The 20,559-nt window shown below is 39.4% G+C and overlaps 1 protein-coding gene across 7 annotated transcripts in view; it reads right to left on the reverse strand.

Moving 5' to 3' along the window:
- Nucleotides 1-14,551, reverse strand: part of LOC124265190 (protein mono-ADP-ribosyltransferase PARP14-like) — a 215,893-nt gene extending 201,342 nt beyond the window's left edge. For 3 of the 7 annotated variants that reach the window (XM_046699981.1, XM_046699982.1, XM_046699979.1), the window contains exons 1-5: nucleotides 6,323-7,131; nucleotides 5,493-5,738; nucleotides 4,209-4,376; nucleotides 3,217-3,504; nucleotides 2,229-2,495 (exon numbers count right to left, since the gene is read on the reverse strand). In XM_046699981.1, coding sequence (XP_046555937.1) covers nucleotides 2,229-2,495; nucleotides 3,217-3,504; nucleotides 4,209-4,376; nucleotides 5,493-5,738; nucleotides 6,323-6,956 — 1,603 coding nt within the window. In that variant the 5' untranslated portion in view covers nucleotides 6,957-7,131. Of the gene's footprint in view, nucleotides 1-2,228; nucleotides 2,496-3,216; nucleotides 3,505-4,208; nucleotides 4,377-5,492; nucleotides 5,739-6,322; nucleotides 7,132-14,352 lie in introns of those variants that run through there. The other 4 variants (XM_046699985.1, XM_046699983.1, XM_046699986.1 and 1 more) reach the window with 3 other exon arrangements.
- Between the last annotated feature and the right edge of the window lie 6,008 nt (nucleotides 14,552-20,559).

Consider the following 20,559-nt stretch of genomic DNA (forward strand, 5'->3'; position numbering starts at 1 on the left):
GCACCGAAGGAAGCCGAGCCTCCCCCAGGGCGACCGACAGAATCGTCCCCAAGCTGGTACCTCCTGACAAGCTCAGGCAAGTCAAAGCGGAGGCGTGTCCCAACCAGGAGGGGATCCACCACGTCCTGCACCAGGGACGGCAAGATGCGGAGCAGCGTCTGCGAGGGTTGCCTAGGGGCAAACGCCTCGCCTGGCAGGCGGAACTCAGCCGAGTCCGAGCGGCTGGTAGGCACCGCGGCCTGGGGGATAAACAATGCGTTGCCGCATTCTCGCGGGGCCGCCGAACGGAAAGCGCCCGCCTCTACTCCCTAACATCCATGGACCGGTGACCCAAGCCCGAAGCCAGAGGCTGGGTCTCCTCGCTGAAGAGGGACTCCAAACCCCCACCGGTGGGCGATGCCTAGCACCAGACACAGAGGGAAGGGAAGAGCTGAAGGAGCTCCCCGCTTCCAGCACCCGACACCACACTCTCGAACCCGGTCCCGAGACGCGGGAGGAATACCAGGCAGAACTGGTTCCTCCGCGCTCATGGGGCGGGACGGCGCAGGGACCGGAACCCCAGGAATCCTCAACGGACCCTGCGCCAACACCGAGAGGGGGACTGTGAGCGAACCCTCCCCCTCCCGGTAGCTGAGGCGTCCGGACCCGAAGCCAGAGGCAACGGATCTACAGACGCCTCCAGGCCAAGGGATCAAGCCGGGCTCGGCGATCCCACCCCCGGACTCTCCGTCCCCTGCTCAGAGTGGGCGAGGAACTCCTGCCGGAGACCTCCAACCGACTCATGAACAAGGGACTTCACGGAGTCCATGTGCTGCTGAAAAAGCTGTGTGATTACAGACATGTCAAAACCTGAATCAGTTCCCCTCCCGCCTCTCGCATTTCTCTATAAAAGAGGAAATCGGCAGCCCGTCTTTTCTGGGCTCGGGGGGAGAAGCCCATACAGATTTCACATATGTCGGGATTATGTCCGACTTTCTCTAGACAAACGAGACACTTGTCATGCCTGTCTGCTCTGGGTATACTTTGTCCGCAGACAGTACAACCGGAAAACGCCTGAAAGCAAACACGCAAGCATGTAGCTAACAGCGGAGCCAGCAGCATAAATATACACGTACAAGACATTGAAAATTACGCGCATGCTAATTACCGGAAGAAATACTTGGTTAAAACGCAATATGACAACCACGTGGCACGCTAAACTTCCCGCCATGGCAAAGCAACATGTGCGTAAACCACGGGAAAGTTAGCGTAAAATATTTAATACAAAGTCACAATTATGAGACAACCGACCACAAAGCCTTACTGTTCCGTTCATAGGACAAAATAAAGACCATACATACAGGTGGTGGTGTCCCAGACATTATTCTCTTAAACTTCGTTTTATGGAAGGAGTTCAGCTCTACACGGCACATCCGTTCAATGGAGTGACAGCAAAACGAATGATGATACGGGCCTAGGTGCTTATCTGGTTGGCTGCGCATGCGTAGCGGGAGGTAACTCCACGAGGTGGGGGCCGTATAATAGATAAAAAAGATTTTATTTATTGTACAATATTGTTATTAAAACATTGATACAACTGTCACAGGACATTTTCAGCGCAGAAAATGCATATATGTACCCCAAGGACGATCTCTATGAAAAAGAATTGACTATCTGTAGCTGGCCATCACACTAATGGGTCCTGAAAACTGCTGGAGGAGCTTGTATTCAATATTCAAACTATTGGAGGCCTTCATTATGAATCAGGGCTCGATGTAAGAGATGTTAACCTACTTGCACCAGGTGCAACCTGAGATAAAAACCTGGTTGCACCATCCAAATTCTGGTTGCACTGCTCTTATTGCAACATGTAATCAAAGAAATATGCTATTGAATTATTCAAAGTTTAGAAGAAAAATGAACTGACATAATTATGCTTATAATGTTATGTTCATTGTTGATTTATTTCTCAAAAATTTATTTGCACCTGGTGCAAGTTAGACAAATAACTAGGTTGCACTTTGTAATATTGGGTTCCACCAGTGCAAGTAACAAAGCACTAAATCGAGCCCTGTGAATGGATGTGACTGTTTTTCAACTTACATTCATCTGAATTTGTTATTGGGGATAGTGTCGGTCCATGGATTTATTTTCAGTTTTGTTCTTATTCTAAAGTAAACGCATGTGTTAATAAGCCAATAAACATCTTGCTTCTCAGACCACAGAAATATTGTATGATGTGAAATTACCTTCAGGATCTTCAAATATGACAAGAACCACTTCTGATCCACCTTCATTTCTCCTCTCAATGGATTTCACCTCTCCTCCTCCACTCTTCTTCTTGCTCTCAAAGTACATCTCCAGGACATCATCAGAGATCTCTCCACACCCTTTCACTACAATAGTGTCTGTTGACACTACAGGTGGAGGTGTTGGTGGCCGGGGCTTGTACAGGGCGACTTTAACGTCCATGCTTTGTACTTTATGAGATCCCTTCTTTAACACTCTCTTGACGACTTGAAATAAAGAGGAGATGGTCCCAATGTTAAAAAAAGTTGACAGTAAACAATTTCCATTAATTGTAAATGTTTGGCATGAAAGGTAGAAGCAATCGCTTGTTTCTCAGAGAAGAGGAAGACAGGATATGTGTGGTTATGCCAATGACAACACGTACAACCATATGGACAAGTAATACCAACGTTGGCTGGTACATATTTCATGAACCCGTAAATATCCAGGTTAGAATCAGTCTTCAGCAACCCATGCTTGTCCTAAGGAGCAACTAACAGTATCAGGGGGTCAGGCTGGCTGACTTGGTTGACACATGTCATTGTATCCCAAAAGTATTGATCGATGCTCATGATGTTGATCACTGGATTGTCATGTCCAGATTCGATTAATTACAGACAGATGCCATATAGCTGGAATATTGCTAAGTGTGGCATTAAGCAATAAACAAACATATTTCATGATCTAAAGTCGCCTGACTCATAACATGGTGACATGTCAACTCTAGTTTACCTTCAGGGTCTACAGATGTTTAAGTGCTGCATCCAATCCAGACATTAATAGAAATTAAAGGCAACACTCATCATACAAGAAACTACAGATTTCATGCTCCAGTGCTAATGGATGTCCAGGCTGACAGACGACGGAAGAAGACGATAACATACACCAAAGAGAAACATTCATGGAGGTGATTTCAGTGTGAGCAGAAAATGAATTGATAATACCAACCTTCGGGGTCTTCAAATGTGACAAGGACCTCCGATCCACCCTCCTCTGTTCTCTCAATGGATTTCACCTCTCCTCCTCCACTCTTCTTCTTGCTCTCAAAGTACATGTCCAGGACATCATCAGAGATATCTCCACATCCTGTCACTATGATTGTGTCTGGCAGAACAGCAGGAGCATCATCACATGGTGTTGAGACCTCTGACTGACGCCTCTCTGGCATGTACCTTCTCACTTGAATTACTGCACCTGATATTTTGTGAGTCGCCTTCTTCAACACTCCTTCAACATCTGCCATTGACACATCAATATATAACAGTTAATAATCATCAAAACAGTTTTGGTCTCTAGGTGTCAGTAATTGCAGCATCTAAGATAGTCGAAAAGATTTCCAAAAGATTTGTATCAAATCTGTGTATATATAAACTTATAAAATAGATATTTGACCAGTTACTATTCTACACTCTGAAACAGATAGCTAATCTGTGATGTCTGAATCAAACAAACTAGCTGATGTGTGTTTTTGTAGGTTAACATTTGGTTCACTTACAGGATACAGAATGTCAAGATTAATTATATCTGTAACAATCGGCATGGAAGAGACTACTTAGGTTTATACTCTATCATGTTCTACCCTGATAACATCAGGTACAAGACTGTTGGTATCTATACTCTATCATGTTCTACCCTGATAACATCAGGTACAAGACTGTTGGTATCTATACTCTATCATGTTCTACCCTGATAACATCAAGTACAAGTCTGTTGGTATCTATACTCTATCATGTTCTACCCTGATAACATCAGGTACAAGTCTGTTGGTATCTATACTCTATCATGTTCTACCCTGATAACATCAGGTACAAGACTGTTGGTATCTATACTCTATCATGTTCTACCCTGATAACATCAGGTACAAGACTGTTGGTATCTATACTCTATCATGTTCTACCCTGATAACATCAGGTACAAGTCTGTTGGTATCTATACTCTACCCTCTGCTTGTTCAAATTCCACCATAGCTGTTCCATCTTCTCTGTTAATCACATTGACAACAGGACCTCCACCAGATCTGCGGCGGTTCTCGAAGTATAGACTGATGCTGTCATTGGTGATTGTGGCAGGTAGTCCTCTTACTTCAATCTTCTGAGATGGAGTGATATCTGGAATATACAATGGCATAAATAAAGCACGAAATGGTTTCGACTTGCCTTACAACCTTATCTGTCTATATTCATCTTTATTATATAGGTAGTATTTTTCCTGTACCACGATTGGTCAAAAGACTGTCACATGATTGACTACAAAACACGATATTGACTTGAGTTTTCTGATAAATTACGATATCGACCTGGGTTACTAAAAATAGACAAAGAATCCCGTACGAAGGGGCTTCCCCCGCTTTTCAGCCAATCACATCGCTCGGAAAGATGGCACAGTGTGTGCATTAAAAGTTTATTGTAAAACCCGTTTCTCTTTCATTATATAATAAAACAATTATAGACTCTTGTAGAGGTTCGATATCGTTTTATTGACCTGAGAAAAACAATATCGACCTCGCAAGCTCGGTCGATATTGTTTTACTCAGGTCAATAAAAACCGATATCGACCTCTACAAGAGTCTATAATTGTATATTGGTCCCTTATGTTGTTTTAAGCAGTGAATCTAGCCAAACATTCCTCATTACCTTAAAAAAGTTCCTTAAAATGTTTCTGGTTTAATGACATCACTAGAATGAAATGCACATACAAAGAATGTAAACATACTGTGTGACCTTGAACCTTTAACTATTCGAAATGAAGTCAGAGAATATAATGATTGCAGACTTTTGATGTCTTATTATAAAAAGTCCTGACAATAATTTCTGAATGAAACAATTTAAGGAGAGATGTCAATAACCTTCAAAGTAACCTTGACATTTGACATAACCATGACATTATGACAGGTGTAGATATGGTTATCACATGTCAGTCTGCACATTCAGTGACTGGAAAATGCTTTGCTGTTTATGAATTAAATATGAACCTCAGAATAGTTTAGCAAGGTTTCCTACAATAACTCCAGTGATCTTGACTTAATACCGATGTCTCTCAAATGTCCACGGAATTATATATTATTATCATCAGATATGTCAAAAACGAAATATCAAATAAACTTAATATAACTTGCATGCTATAATAATTGTTCATTTTTCTCAGTTACTTTAAGTAAAGAATTGAATATGTTACAACCAGCAATATTATACCCTGGAATCTCCATACAACTGGACAGATCCTACCTGTCACATCCTGATCAGTCATCCTTGTTTCGCCAGGTGTTTCCTCAGACACATAGTCTTGTGTGAGTGTTTCCTCTGGGCTGCTTGCATGGTCTGTTGTTTCCTCTGTGTGTTGATGATGTCTGCTTGCTCCCTTCCCTCCATGGCCTGCTTCCACTGGACGTGTGACCGCTTCATCATCTCTTTCAGGTAACGCTGCAGACACAGCGTCAGTGATGGGGTACTTCTTCTCTGCCTCATACTGATCTGAAATATAGTGAACAGAAACGCCTCACATATCTACCATCAAACATACCAAGCTGAAAATAATCTTAATGAATATGATTACTGTTTGTGTGGATTCAATTTTGCAATTTGTATGAACATAACATACACACTGTAGTTGTTGTTGGTTTGTTTTTTAACGCTGCACTCAGCAATATTCCAGCTAAATGGAGCTGGTCTGTAAATAATCGAGTCTGGACCAGACAATCCAGTGATCAACAGCATGAGCATCAATCTACGTGATTGGGATACGATGACATGTGTCAACCAAGTCAGTGAGCCTGACAAACTGATCCCATTAGTCGCCTCTTACGACAAGCATGGGTTACTGAAGACCAATTCTCACCTGGATCTTCATGGGTTTACATGTTGTAACATATATGTATTTGAAAAAATTGGTACACTTGGCTCAAAATAAAGGACTTACATAGCTTTCTGAAAGAGGTAAATATTTTCAATATCAATCAGTCCATGACTGCTAACCTGAAACGTGTACAGTGCGCCAATATGAACACAATAGAGATAACCATCAACTGTTTGGTTCTACAGACAAATAAGTCACCTACCCTGCTCCAGTTTCAGCCTGCGTCCCTGCTGACCATCATATGGCGGGGGCAATTCAGATGGATACAGAGTGTAACCTGGGGGAAGGGGATGAACCTGTTGTTCTGGATAGAAGGGGTGTGCAGGGTATGAGCCAGATGGGTGTGGTCTAGGTGGAAGTTCCCTCTCAGCTGTGGAATCTGGTTGTGAAGTTGTACAGTTCGGGTCATTCTGTGCTGTCTGACCACTTCTGGAGGATGCATGTTGTGGGCCTGTCTGTCCACTTGTCTCCACACCTTGCAGGGGGATATTCTGCTGCTGGCTTCCGTCAGGCGGTGGGTAGTGCTGCTGACCATAAGGATCAGGCCATCTAAAGAGGGCACCAGTTTGTGGATGAATATACCCGCCATACCTGTAATCGTAATGGCCATACCTTGCATCATAAGGTGGTATATGAGTGTATGGATTCTCCCCTCCTTGAAGGGTAGGGATACGGATAGCCTGGCTGTCCTTGACCAGGCCCCTGCCAGGGCTGACCTGGGTAAGGATATGGGGGCACCTGTTGACCGGTGTGTCCATGCCTTTGTGTACTGATGTCCTGGCCACTGTCCTGAAACTGTCCTGGCTGACCTGTAAAGCCTTGGGGATATGACCCATCAGGACCTGTCTGTGTCTGTGGTTGCTGTTGAGTATTGGTGGAAGTGGCGTCACTGATGATGTCCATACCTGATATCATCCCATCTGAAGGCAGGTCTGCTTCATCAGAAACATCCTTCAACCCTTCTGCCATCCCAGCTGCAGGATCTGGTGGCTTCCTGTCCTTACCATCCATCTGAATAGCAGAGAAACAGTATCGTTTAAAGCAGTAGATAACATGAAGGTAAGATCAGACAAACTGGTTGTTTTACATTATGAGCGATCCATGTCAATATGTATGATGGAACAAGAAATAAACAGGTTGTTGTCAAGGTATCGAGTATCTCGCTTGGTGTCACAAACTACGGAAGATTGAACACTATTCTCATTGCTGCAGTTGGTGTGTCCACAGGACGAGGCAGGAAGTGACTTGGTTATTACATGGACTCTCCTATTTCAAAATCTTGGTTCAACCTTGTCTCACCTCTGATGTAATTTGTTCCTTGGCCCTTCTGCAAATACTGCCTATAGAGTTGTTTTAAACTTATTTTACGAAAACAATTAGCACACTAAACATTTATCTGTTCTTTGAAAACATGAAAGAAATGATCAATTTCTGGTAATTATGTTCTTATTCTAACATGCTGGTCTTCGAAAATGATCCCAAATCAATTAAAAAACACATTGGGCAGCCCATAGATACCTGCAATAATGACACAAGTTTAAAAGAGAAATACTGAAGTGTTTATTGAATCTTTGTCAACTGTGTGGCATCATATATGGCTCTGAAAAGAGATTAAAGCTGTATTTTTCCAGTCTTCACAATCTAGAAAATAATCAATAAAAAATGAAAATATGTGTGGCTTTAACTCATGTTAGAAAACAAAATAATGGATGGAAATATGCTTTTCAAACAACAAGCACCATGGCACAGATATGCTTTTCAAACAACAAGCACCATGGCACAGATTAAGACAAATTACGGCATATACCTACTACATGTTTTTTATATATAGAGTGATTACGAAACAAGTGGGTGTGGAATATGGAAAACATTCCAATGAGATATTTTTAAACATTTTGATTTATTCATGAGCGAAAGCGAATAATTTTATTGGTTATTTTCATCTAAAAATTAGTCGTGACAGAGTTGTTTCCCTTTCATTCTGTTTACATCCGGCATCGTCTGCCTGATTGGATCACACTCCTATCCTGTGTGTAAAAACTAGATCACGAAACGAGTGGGTGTTGAATATGGTAAATATTCCAACAAGATATTAATAAACAATTTGATTTATTCATGAGCGAAAGCGTGATCTATTTATTTCACACAGGATGGGAAAACACTGTGAGCTATGTTGATAAATCAAACAGATGATGCCAGATGTAAATAATACGAAAGGGAGATAACTACTTCATAGATGAAAATAACAATTAAACATATTCAATTGAAAAATAATAATAATCCCCAGGACACAGAATTGAATTTTAATTATCCACAATCCTAATGTTTTGTTTGGTTGACATCTTTGGTGAAAAACGGCTTGAATGGAATTATAACGCTAATTTAAAATATCAAGGTGGCAAGCACAAAGTACGGCATTATGATGTCACTATCGTTGAATAACCTAGTTTGGTTACACAACACTCGTTGGATAACTGTCAACTGGTTACACAAATATCCAAAATTATCTCATAAAGATATTCATAACACATGTGTAATAAATCGGGTTATTATACAGTTGGACGAGAACAATCTCAGAATAATGAATTAATGCTTCAAGATTTAGCTTTATCACTGCCTGACAATGAAGCAATGGTAACAATGTTGTTGCCTGTGTTCACTAAATGTTTGAGTGTTATGAATATGACGAGTCTGAACTATTACTGTGATATCACTGCATTAATGCGGCATACATAACCAGGTGATAAAGGCTCAATAGCATCACTGTATAGATTACTTTCCATCATTTCAACATTTATCTTATCAAATCAGTTGTACATATAACATAGCTGAATGTGATTGATGTATGTTGTTTAGATGACTTTCCATTTACCCTGTGATAGTGGTCTACAAATGGAAAAAAAAAATTTCATAATTCAAGCTCCTGACAGCAAACAAGAGTTGAGTAATGTATTTTAACACTGACTTTGATGCATGTGTCATCTGGAGCTCACAGGGTAATGTGGTCACAAACAGTTGAAACATTTGACCCCCTGCCCACATGGTCTGATGTACCCTGAGGCCAACAGGGCTAACTGACCTGCTGTTCCACCTAAACATTTCACCTACAACACATTTTTCTTACTGCTCAGTACAGAACATACACATTGTACGGTATTCCCTCATGACAAACCTGTGAAGATCTGCGTTTGAATTGGTCTTCAGTAACCCATGCTTGTCGTAAGAGGCGACTAGCGGAATCGGGTGGTCAGGCTCTCTGACTTGGTTGACACGTCATTGTCTCAAATTGTGTAGATCAATGTTCATGCTATTGATCACTGGATTGTCTGGTCCAGACTCGATTATTTACAGACCGAAGCCATATAGCCAAAAATGCTGAGTGCAGTGATAAACACCAAACCGAGCAACCAACCCTCGTGACAATGTCACATGACTCCATAATGAGACCATTCTATTGTAAAGGCATACAGGAAATAAAATCATATTAATTTCACATTAAAAAAATATCCAGTAAGGAAGTTGCTTAAAAACATTAGTAACCAAATATATTAAGTAGAGGGTGAATCATGTTGCTTGGTGGATGGGTAATGACAGATATTGTAAACCAAAAGTCTCTGTGTTCTTTAATCTGATTGGTTGAAAAACGTGATCAAATGGTATTTGATTCCCGGAAATTCTCTGCGTATTAATACATACAAACATCGCTCTCACCATTGTATTGTTACGTCTTCAGATGTGATGACGTCATTAAAATCATATTGTGACGTAAAGTCCGAATGACGTCACAAATGAGCAGTTCCAGATGCTACCATGGCAGACAGCCGAAACGGCCGGCTGATGACATTTCACTGCTGTACCCGTACTCGATGTCAATGAGAGCAGACACAAAAAACGTGTGTGGACCTTCGGTTTACTTTTGTGATTTTACAATGTCGATAAACATCATGTGTAACATCATTTCGGGTAATTTATTGAGTATTTGAAGCACAGGAATATTTCATTTGAAACCTCCGGCTGCCGCTGTCGGTTCCAAATGAATTCCCATGCTTCAAATACTCAATAACACCCGGAAATTGGCCAACACATGATGTTTATCTCCTAATTTGATAAAATCCTATTCCAGTAACATCTACTGGAGACAACTCCATCACAATTCAACAAAATTGAAGTACGTTAAGGTCCTTGTGAGACCAATGATTGACATTACAGAAAGGCACTATACACCCATTATTGTTTTGGAAAAACATTCACATAACTCAGAGGTTAGTGATTTTATGAAAATACAGCCAAAAATGCTGAGTGCAGTGATAAACACCAAACCGAGCAACCAACCCTCGTGACAATGTCACATGACTCCATAATGAGACCATTCTATTGTAAAGGCATACAGGAAATAAAATCATATTAATTTCACATTAAAAAAATATCCAGTAAGGAAGTTGCTTAAAAACATTAGTAACCAAATATATTAAGTAGAGGGTGAATCATGTTGCTTGGTGGATGGGTAATGACAGATATTGTAAACCAAAAGTCACTGTGTTCTTTAATCTGATTGGTTGAAAAACGTGATCAAATGGTATTTGATTCCCGGAAATTCTCTGCGTATTAATACATACAAACATCGCTCTCACCATTGTATTGTTACGTCTTCAGATGTGATGACGTCATTAAAATCATATTGTGACGTAAAGTCCGAATGACGTCACAAATGAGCAGTTCCAGATGCTACCATGGCAGACAGCCGAAACGGCCGGCTGATGACATTTCACTGCTGTACCCGTACTCGATGTCAATGAGAGCAGACACAAAAAACGTGTGTGGACCTTTCGGTTTACTTTTGTGTTTACAATGTCGATAAACATCATGTGTTGGCGAATTTCCGGGTGTTATTGAGTATTTGAAGCACAGGAATACAGTCAAATCCCGATGAGTCGAATGACGATGTCTCGAATATTATGCATAACTCGAAGTACCTGTCGGTCCCGACCATTCCCTTTAATAGTTGTCATTATTTGAATACCGGTTACACGAATTCGACTCATAAATACACACGATGAGTCGAGGAGAAAATTTGGTCCCATGAGATTCAAACAACAGCAATCTTGTATACATAAGCCGAAGTCAGTCAATGACAAGTGGATTGGTGTAGCAAACTGATTGAGTTAACAAACCAGCGCGGCTCACACCTTTCCGCCTCTGACGGGTGAGTTCAAAAGGCAGATTAGCGATTTTACGGAAATCACTGTCTGTGCTAATCAGACTGGAACTGATAAGGTGCCCCTATTAGTGATAGGGAAATCATTAGATAAACAAATGCTTAGGCGGAGGAATTAGGACTGGATCATCTTTTTTTCTACCCTCATAGACATACCTATGTCTCGAATACATCGATAAGTCGAATTTATAACTTGGTCCCCAGAGATTCGACTCATCGGGATTTGACTGTATTTCATTTGAAACCTCCGGCTGACGCCGTCGGTTCCAAATGAATTCCCATGCTTCAAATACTCAATAACACCCGGAAATTGGCCAACACATGATGTTTATCTCCTAATTTGATAAAATCCTATTCCAGTAACATCTACTGGAGACAACTCCATCACAATTCAACAAAATTGAAGTACGTAAAGGTCCTTGTGAGACCAATGATTGACATGACAGAAAGGCACTATACACCCATTATTGTTTTGAAAAAACATTCACATAACTCAGAGGTTAGTGATTTTATGAAAATACACAATGTGAATTTACAAAATACCTGGATTAGACAGTATTTGAAGATGTTGGTGATTTGTGATTGGTTTCATTTAGTTTTAGATACAAAAGAATGATGCCAGACTACATAAAATCATAACGGTTCCACTGTCTGACAATGACAATTGATTCAGACTGTGTCACAGGCCATGCATACCAACAGTATTGCTGATATATTACGTCCTATGAAACACACAAATAAGTGTAACATTGTGAATATTTTTTTTGTTTTATGCTGGCTACACAACTGACTTATAGAAACATCATTAATGACCAAATCTTTGTAGGGCGAGATTGAGATACATCATAAGAAAAAGGAGGTGGATTCCATGTATATTTCCTCCCCTTATCTGATGTTAACTCGGATAAACGTTTAGTGTTTTTTATTCTGATATGGTTGAATTTCTTAATGATAACTTTGTTTTAACATTAAATGCGACATTAGCATTTCTATAATGAAAACTGATCATACAATTCCAGCCATGAAGTAAGTATGTGTTTATGAATCCCTACCATGGTGATTATACCAGGTGTTTGGAAAAAGTTGACTATTTACTAATAATAGCCAGACAACAACAAAAAATGATATTTTATCTGCACACAATACTTCTAGTGTATGAACTACCTGCTGGATTTGTCTCCTTTACTTTTGCTCACAGTGTAGGACTTGTGCGTTCATTATGTTATGGTGATGGTCGTGACACTGAATTGCAATTTTGTAAGCAGTTAAAATGAGCAGATTTCAGACTTACTGTTCATAAATATATTGCATGTTATTAATCTACATGATATCAGCCATAAATGTGTATTGACGAGATCTGTGACAAGATACCATGATACTTTGTTAGTGTGTGCACTTAATTATTTCCCTGAATTTCTAATGTGCTGCTTGTGACACTCAATTGCTCTTTTCATTCAGTTGACCTCACATGATTTTCAATTCAGTGACAAAACAAAATGCATCCTACTGACAACATGATAAAAATGCTAAGCACATGTAAACATCATGCAGTTTAAGATTTTTAAATAAAAACAAAATGGAAAGTCAACTGGCGCTTGGTACAGTGTGATATACAAATCCTTACAGAGAAAAAACATGATGGGGTATTTCCACCCCTGGATCCATTTTACTGGAGATTCCTTCTCCAGGGATACTGAGTTGCCTCCCCTTATTTTAATCAGCCAGTACACCAAGGTCCACAAACAGGAGTAATTTAAACAGCCTTCAGTACAGAAGATTGAGACATCTGGCAGCAGTGATTGGCTCATTTTGTGTAGGACTTTTATGTCTTATACATGTACCTCCATCCAGTAATTAAAGTCTATCATCTTTTTCAATATTTTTCAACATGATGATTTATGCTAAATTTGAACAAATCTATTTTTATGCAGTTGACATTAAACACATAACTGGTGTGATTGGTTTTCTATAATCGAAAAAGGAACTGGTAAAGTGGTAATTTTTTTCTATATATTCATTCATTAAGGCCAGACTGTGCATGCCTGTACCTTAAATACATTTTGGGTTAACTATTATTTAAAATTTGTTTTTAAAAATATAACATTATTATAGGCTCCTATGGGAAAACATTACATTTCATGTCAACTACAGCATACACTCTATAGGGTCAGTGAGTGAGTATAGTTTTACACTCGCTTTTAGCAATGTTCCAGCAATATCACTGTGGGAGACACCTGAAATGGGCTTTACACATTGTACAGTACCCATGTGGGGAATCGAACAGGGGCATTCGCTGTGAGGAGTGAATGCTTTAGCCACTAGGCTATCCCACCACCCCTCACTCTATAAAGGGGCTTGACTTGGATCCAACTTCACCAGCATGTCCAAATGGTCACAGCTTTCTCATATGTGCCACTTTTGACAATAACCCTCAAGCTCAGATACAGCTGCATTTTAATAAATACCGAATGTGTACATAGCATAATCACTGAAATCCACATGTAATTCATGCATGTACTATGCATCGCTTTGCATGATTTCCACACTGAAATTTATTTTATTTTACAACAACTAGATACCAACAAATAGTCCTATCTACAACATATTCATAACTCTGTCACGCCCCAATATCAAAATGGCTGCTCGGATAAGCAATGATAAAAGGAGAAAAGAAAGTTATTCATTGCTATGACTGAATTGATAGAATAAAGTACCAATTTGTTGGTAGACACATACAGCGACAAGGGATTGTGAAAGTGTTGTGTAACAGTCATTTATCTACATCGACAATGGAATCTGAAGATGGCAAACATTAACACTGATAAAGGACTTTCTGTTCTAAAGTGAAACCGAATAGCTGAAATTCCAGATTCAAATATTAAAACTTGACATGGCAGAATAAGCAATAGGTGACCAATGGATACTTTCAAGGAGCACCTTCACTGGTCGGCACTCCTGTAGCAGGAAGAGTACGTGTTAAGATTGCATATCACTGATGTTAACGATCAAATACTTGCCAGATGAACCTGCACTGCAGTTGTGGCGTTGAACAGGACTCGCACTTGAGTACAGAGCGATGGCAGCTATCATTAACTCCTTTCGGGAAGAAATACAACGCTAATTTCTTCCTGCTTCAAATTCCCTTCCATGGGCAAATAACGCCATCTTGTGACTAATTTCATAGAACCGATAACGAAACAGACATTCGTAGTACTTACTTTCGTTTTGTAAGTCACATGTCAAAACATTGTATTTTCCTTGCATCGATATGGAACGCTAAGGCACCGCTGGATTTACACGGCCGTGTTTGGAGCTAGTGTACGCGCGGCAACAGTTATCTCCCTTACACCACACCGCTTCCGCGATCCCCCCCAGTTCTCCACTTCCTGGAAACTCATCCGTGGCTACGGCGTACAAAATATTGAAACAATCTATTCGTTTGGTACAACCTGTACACCTGATGAGGTTAATGGCACACGACTTTTATATTGCAAGCCTTCTAAAACTGGAAGGTGAAGCGAGTTGGTTAAAATAAACCCGTCATCAACTTAGGCGGATCCAGAGAGAGCTCGTGAAAGTGAAATGAAGTGTGCCCTTTCTCAAAAAGCTGTATCCGCCCCTGATTAATGGGCATCTTATCAAATGTGTTTTATCCAGTCACCAAAGTTTGATATAACCAAATCCTTCCGAAGCAACGAAGAAGGTTTGAGTGATTGAAACGAAATTCCTCCAGTAAAACGCACAACTGAGAGTACTGAATTCCCGATGAGCAAAATTTAGATCCAGCTGACTGGCTACCCGAAATAAAATATATATTTGTGTCTTCGAAACTCAAAATCTGAAATAAAACAAAATGAATAGAATATGGGTTCAGTTCGAGACTTGTCTACTTTGTAAGTTCTGAAAACGAATCGTACTAATATTTTTTAACAAACTCGGAACGATCCTGCTGAGAATTTATCTTCAGCATCCTTAGCTTCCAAAGCGGCTGCATTATGGCTAATGTATGTCATCGTATCCCAGTTACGAAGATCGATGCTCAGTGTCTCAATCACAAGATTGCCTGGTCCAAACAATGGTAATTAGCTTGAGAAAGGCTGAGTGGAACATAGAACAATTAAGAAACTGATCATGGGATTAATATGCGAAGAATCATTTATCGTCCCTTTCTATGAAATATTAATTATTTGAATTTGCAAACCATAGACTTACCACTCAACCACCCACAACCTAGTCAAACTATACACAGACTAGTCAACACATTTATAAGCTAAACACCCATACACATGCTTGTCAACCGGAGACCACGAGCTCTCAACCACACACAATCTAGTCAACTTTAGATCTAGTTCTCTACCATATACAAGTTTTTCAACCTAAAAACCAGCCCTCAAGCACACACCATCTAGTCAACTTTAGATCTAGTTCTCTACCATATACAAGTTTTTCAACCTGAAAACCAACCCTCAACCACACACAATCTAGTCAACTTTAGATCTAGTTCTCTACCATATACAAGTTTTTCAACCTGAAAACCAACCCTCTACCACACACAATCTAGTCAACTTTAGATCTAGTTCTCAACCATATACAAGTTTTTCAACCTGAAAACCGACCCTCAACCACACACAATCTAGTCAACTTTAGATCTAGTTCTCAACCATATACAAGTGTTTCAACCTAAACACTAGCTCTCAACCAGTCACAATCTAGTCAACTTTAGATCTAGTTCTCAACCATATACAAGTGTTTCAACCTAAACACTAGCTCTCAACCAGTCACAATCTAGTCAACTTTAGATCTAGTTCTTAACCATATACAAGTATTTCAACCTGAACACTAGCTCTCAACCACACACAATCTAGTCAACTTTAGATCTAGTTCTCAACCATATACAAGTGTTTCAACCTAAACACTAGCTCTCAACCAGTCACAATCTAGTCAACTTTAGATCTAGTTCTTAACCATATACAAGTATTTCAACCTGAACACTAGCTCTCAACCACACACAATCTAGTCAACTTTAGATCTACTTCTCAACCACATAAAGTTTTTCAACCTGAACACCAGCTCTCAACCAGTCACAATCTAGTCAACTTTAGATCTAGTTCTCAACCACATACAAGTTTGTAAACCTGAACACTAGCTCTCTACCACACACAATCTGGTCAACTTTAGATCTAGTTCTCAACCATATACAATTTTTGCAACCTGAACACTAGCTCTCAACCACACACAATCTAGTCAACTTTAGATCTAGTTCTCAACCATATACAAGTGTTTCAACCTAAACACTAGCTCTCAACCAGTCACAATCTAGTCAACTTTAGATCTAGTTCTTAACCATATACAAGTATTTCAACCTGAACACTAGCTCTCAACCACACACAATCTAGTCAACTTTAGATCTAGTTCTCAACCATATACAAGTGTTTCAACCTAAACACTAGCTCTCAACCAGTCACAATCTAGTCAACTTTAGATCTAGTTCTCAACCATATAAAGTGTTTCAACCTAAACACTAGCTCTCAACCAGTCACAATCTAGTCAACTTTAGATCTAGTTCTCAACCATATACAAGTGTTTCAACCTAAACACTAGCTCTCAACCAGTCACAATCTAGTCAACTTTAGATCTAGTTCTTAACCATATACAAGTATTTCAACCTGAACACTAGCTCTCAACCACACACAATCTAGTCAACTTTAGATCTAGTTCTCAACCATATACAAGTTTTTCAACCTAAACACTAGCTCTCAACCAGTCACAATCTAGTCAACTTTAGATCTAGTTCTTAACCATATACAAGTATTTCAACCTGAACACTAGCTCTCAACCACACACAATCTAGTCAACTTTAGATCTAGTTCTCAACCACATAAATTTTTTCAACCTGAACACCAGCTCTCAACCAGTCACAATCTAGTCAACTTTAGATCTAGTTCTCAACCACATACAAGTTTGTAAACCTGAACACTAGCTCTCTACCACACACAATCTAGTCAACTTTAGATCTAGTTCTCAACCACATACAATTTTTGCAACCTGAACACTAGCTCTCAACCACACACAATCTAGTCAACTTTAGATCTAGTTCTCAACCATATACAAGTGTTTCAACCTAAACACTAGCTCTCAACCAGTCACAATCTAGTCAACTTTAGATCTAGTTCTTAACCATATACAAGTATTTCAACCTGAACACTAGCTCTCAACCACACACAATCTAGTCAACTTTAGATCTAGTTCTCAACCATATACAAGTGTTTTCAACCTAAACACTAGCTCTCAACCAGTCACAATCTAGTCAACTTTAGATCTAGTTCTTAACCATATACAAGTATTTCAACCTGAACACTAGCTCTCAACCACACACAATCTAGTCAACTTTAGATCTAGTTCTTAACCATATACAAGTGTTTCAACCTAAACACTAGCTCTCAACCAGTCACAATCTAGTCAACTTTAGATCTAGTTCTTAACCATATACAAGTATTTCAACCTGAACACTAGCTCTCAACCACACACAATCTAGTCAACTTTAGATCTACTTCTCAACCACATAAAGTTTTTCAACCTGAACACCAGCTCTCAACCAGTCACAATCTAGTCAACTTTAGATCTAGTTCTCAACCACATACAAGTTTGTAAACCTGAACACTAGCTCTCTACCACACACAATCTGGTCAACTTTAGATCTAGTTCTCAACCATATACAATTTTTGCAACCTGAACACTAGCTCTCAACCACACACAATCTAGTCAACTTTAGATCTAGTTCTCAACCATATACAAGTGTTTCAACCTAAACACTAGCTCTCAACCAGTCACAATCTAGTCAACTTTAGATCTAGTTCTTAACCATATACAAGTATTTCAACCTGAACACTAGCTCTCAACCCACACACAATCTAGTCAACTTTAGATCTAGTTCTCAACCATATACAAGTGTTTCAACCTAAACACTAGCTCTCAACCAGTCACAATCTAGTCAACTTTAGATCTAGTTCTCAACCATATAAAGTGTTTCAACCTAAACACTAGCTCTCAACCAGTCACAATCTAGTCAACTTTAGATCTAGTTCTCAACCATATACAAGTGTTTCAACCTAAACACTAGCTCTCAACCAGTCACAATCTAGTCAACTTTAGATCTAGTTCTTAACCATATACAAGTGTTTCAACCTGAACACTAGCTCTCAACCACACACAATCTAGTCAACTTTAGATCTAGTTCTCAACCATATACAAGTGTTTCAACCTAAACACTAGCTCTCAACCACACACAATCTAGTCAACTTTAGATCTAGTTCTCAACCATATACAAGTGTTTCAACCTGAACACTAGCTCTCAACCACACACAATCTAGTCAACTTTAGATCTACTTCTCAACCACATAAATTTTTTCAACCTGAACACCAGCTCTCAACCACACACAATCTAGTCAACTTTAGATCTAGTTCTCAACCACATACAAGTTTGTAAACCTGAACACTAGCTCTCTACCACACACAATCTAGTCAACTTTAGATCTAGTTCTCAACCACATACAATTTTTGCAACCTGAACACTAGCTCTCAACCACACACAATCTAGTCAACTTTAGATCTAGTTCTCAACCATATACAAGTGTTTCAACCTAAACACTAGCTCTCAACCAGTCACAATCTAGTCAACTTTAGATCTAGTTCTTAACCATATACAAGTATTTCAACCTGAACACTAGCTCTCAACCACACACAATCTAGTCAACTTTAGATCTAGTTCTCAACCATATACAAGTGTTTCAACCTAAACACTAGCTCTCAACCAGTCACAATCTAGTCAACTTTAGATCTAGTTCTCAACCATATAAAGTGTTTTTTCAACCTAAACACTAGCTCTCAACCAGTCACAATCTAGTCAACTTTAGATCTAGTTCTCAACCATATACAAGTGTTTCAACCTAAACACTAGCTCTCAACCAGTCACAATCTAGTCAACTTTAGATCTAGTTCTTAACCATATACAAGTATTTCAACCTGAACACTAGCTCTCAACCACACACAATCTAGTCAACTTTAGATCTAGTTCTCAACCATATACAAGTTTTTCAACCTAAACACTAGCTCTCAACCAGTCACAATCTAGTCAACTTTAGATCTAGTTCTTAACCATATACAAGTATTTCAACCTGAACACTAGCTCTCAACCACACACAATCTAGTCAACTTTAGATCTACTTCTCAACCACATAAATTTTTTCAACCTGAACACCAGCTCTCAACCACACACAATCTAGTCAACTTTAGATCTAGTTCTCAACCACATACAAGTTTGTAAACCTGAACACTAGCTCTCTACCACACACAATCTAGTCAACTTTAGATCTAGTTCTCAACCACATACAAGTTTTTGCAACCTGAACACTAGCTCTCAACCACACACAATCTAGTCAACTTTAGATCTAGTTCTCAACCATATACAAGTGTTTCAACCTAAACACTAGCTCTCAACCAGTCACAATCTAGTCAACTTTAGATCTAGTTCTTAACCATATACAAGTATTTCAACCTGAACACTAGCTCTCAACCACACACAATCTAGTCAACTTTAGATCTAGTTCTCAACCATATACAAGTGTTTCAACCTAAACACTAGCTCTCAACCAGTCACAATCTAGTCAACTTTAGATCTAGTTCTTAACCATATACAAGTATTTCAACCTGAACACTAGCTCTCAACCACACACAATCTAGTCAACTTTAGATCTAGTTCTCAACCATATACAAGTGTTTCAACCTAAACACTAGCTCTCAACCAGTCACAATCTAGTCAACTTTAGATCTAGTTCTCAACCATATAAAGTGTTTCAACCTAAACACTTGCTCTCAACCACACACAATCTAGTCAACTTTAGGTCTACTTCTCAACCACATACAAGTGTTTCAACCTAAACACTAGCTCTCAACCAGTCACAATCTAGTCAACTTTAGATCTAGTTCTCAACCACATACAAGTTTGTAAACCTGAACACTAGCTCTCTACCACACACATTCTGGTCAACTTAAAATCTAGTTCTCAACCACATACAATTTTTTCAATCTGAACACTAGCTCTCAACCACACACAATCTAGTCAACTTTAGATCTAGTTCTTAACCATATACAAGTGTTTCAACCTGAACACTAGCTCTCAACCAGTCACAATCTAGTCAACTTTAGACCTAGTTCTCAACCATATA

This window comes from Haliotis rubra, unplaced genomic scaffold (genome assembly GCF_003918875.1).
Source record: "Haliotis rubra isolate DU_JTF1 unplaced genomic scaffold, ASM391887v1 Scf966, whole genome shotgun sequence".
NCBI lineage: Eukaryota > Metazoa > Mollusca > Gastropoda > Lepetellida > Haliotidae > Haliotis > Haliotis rubra.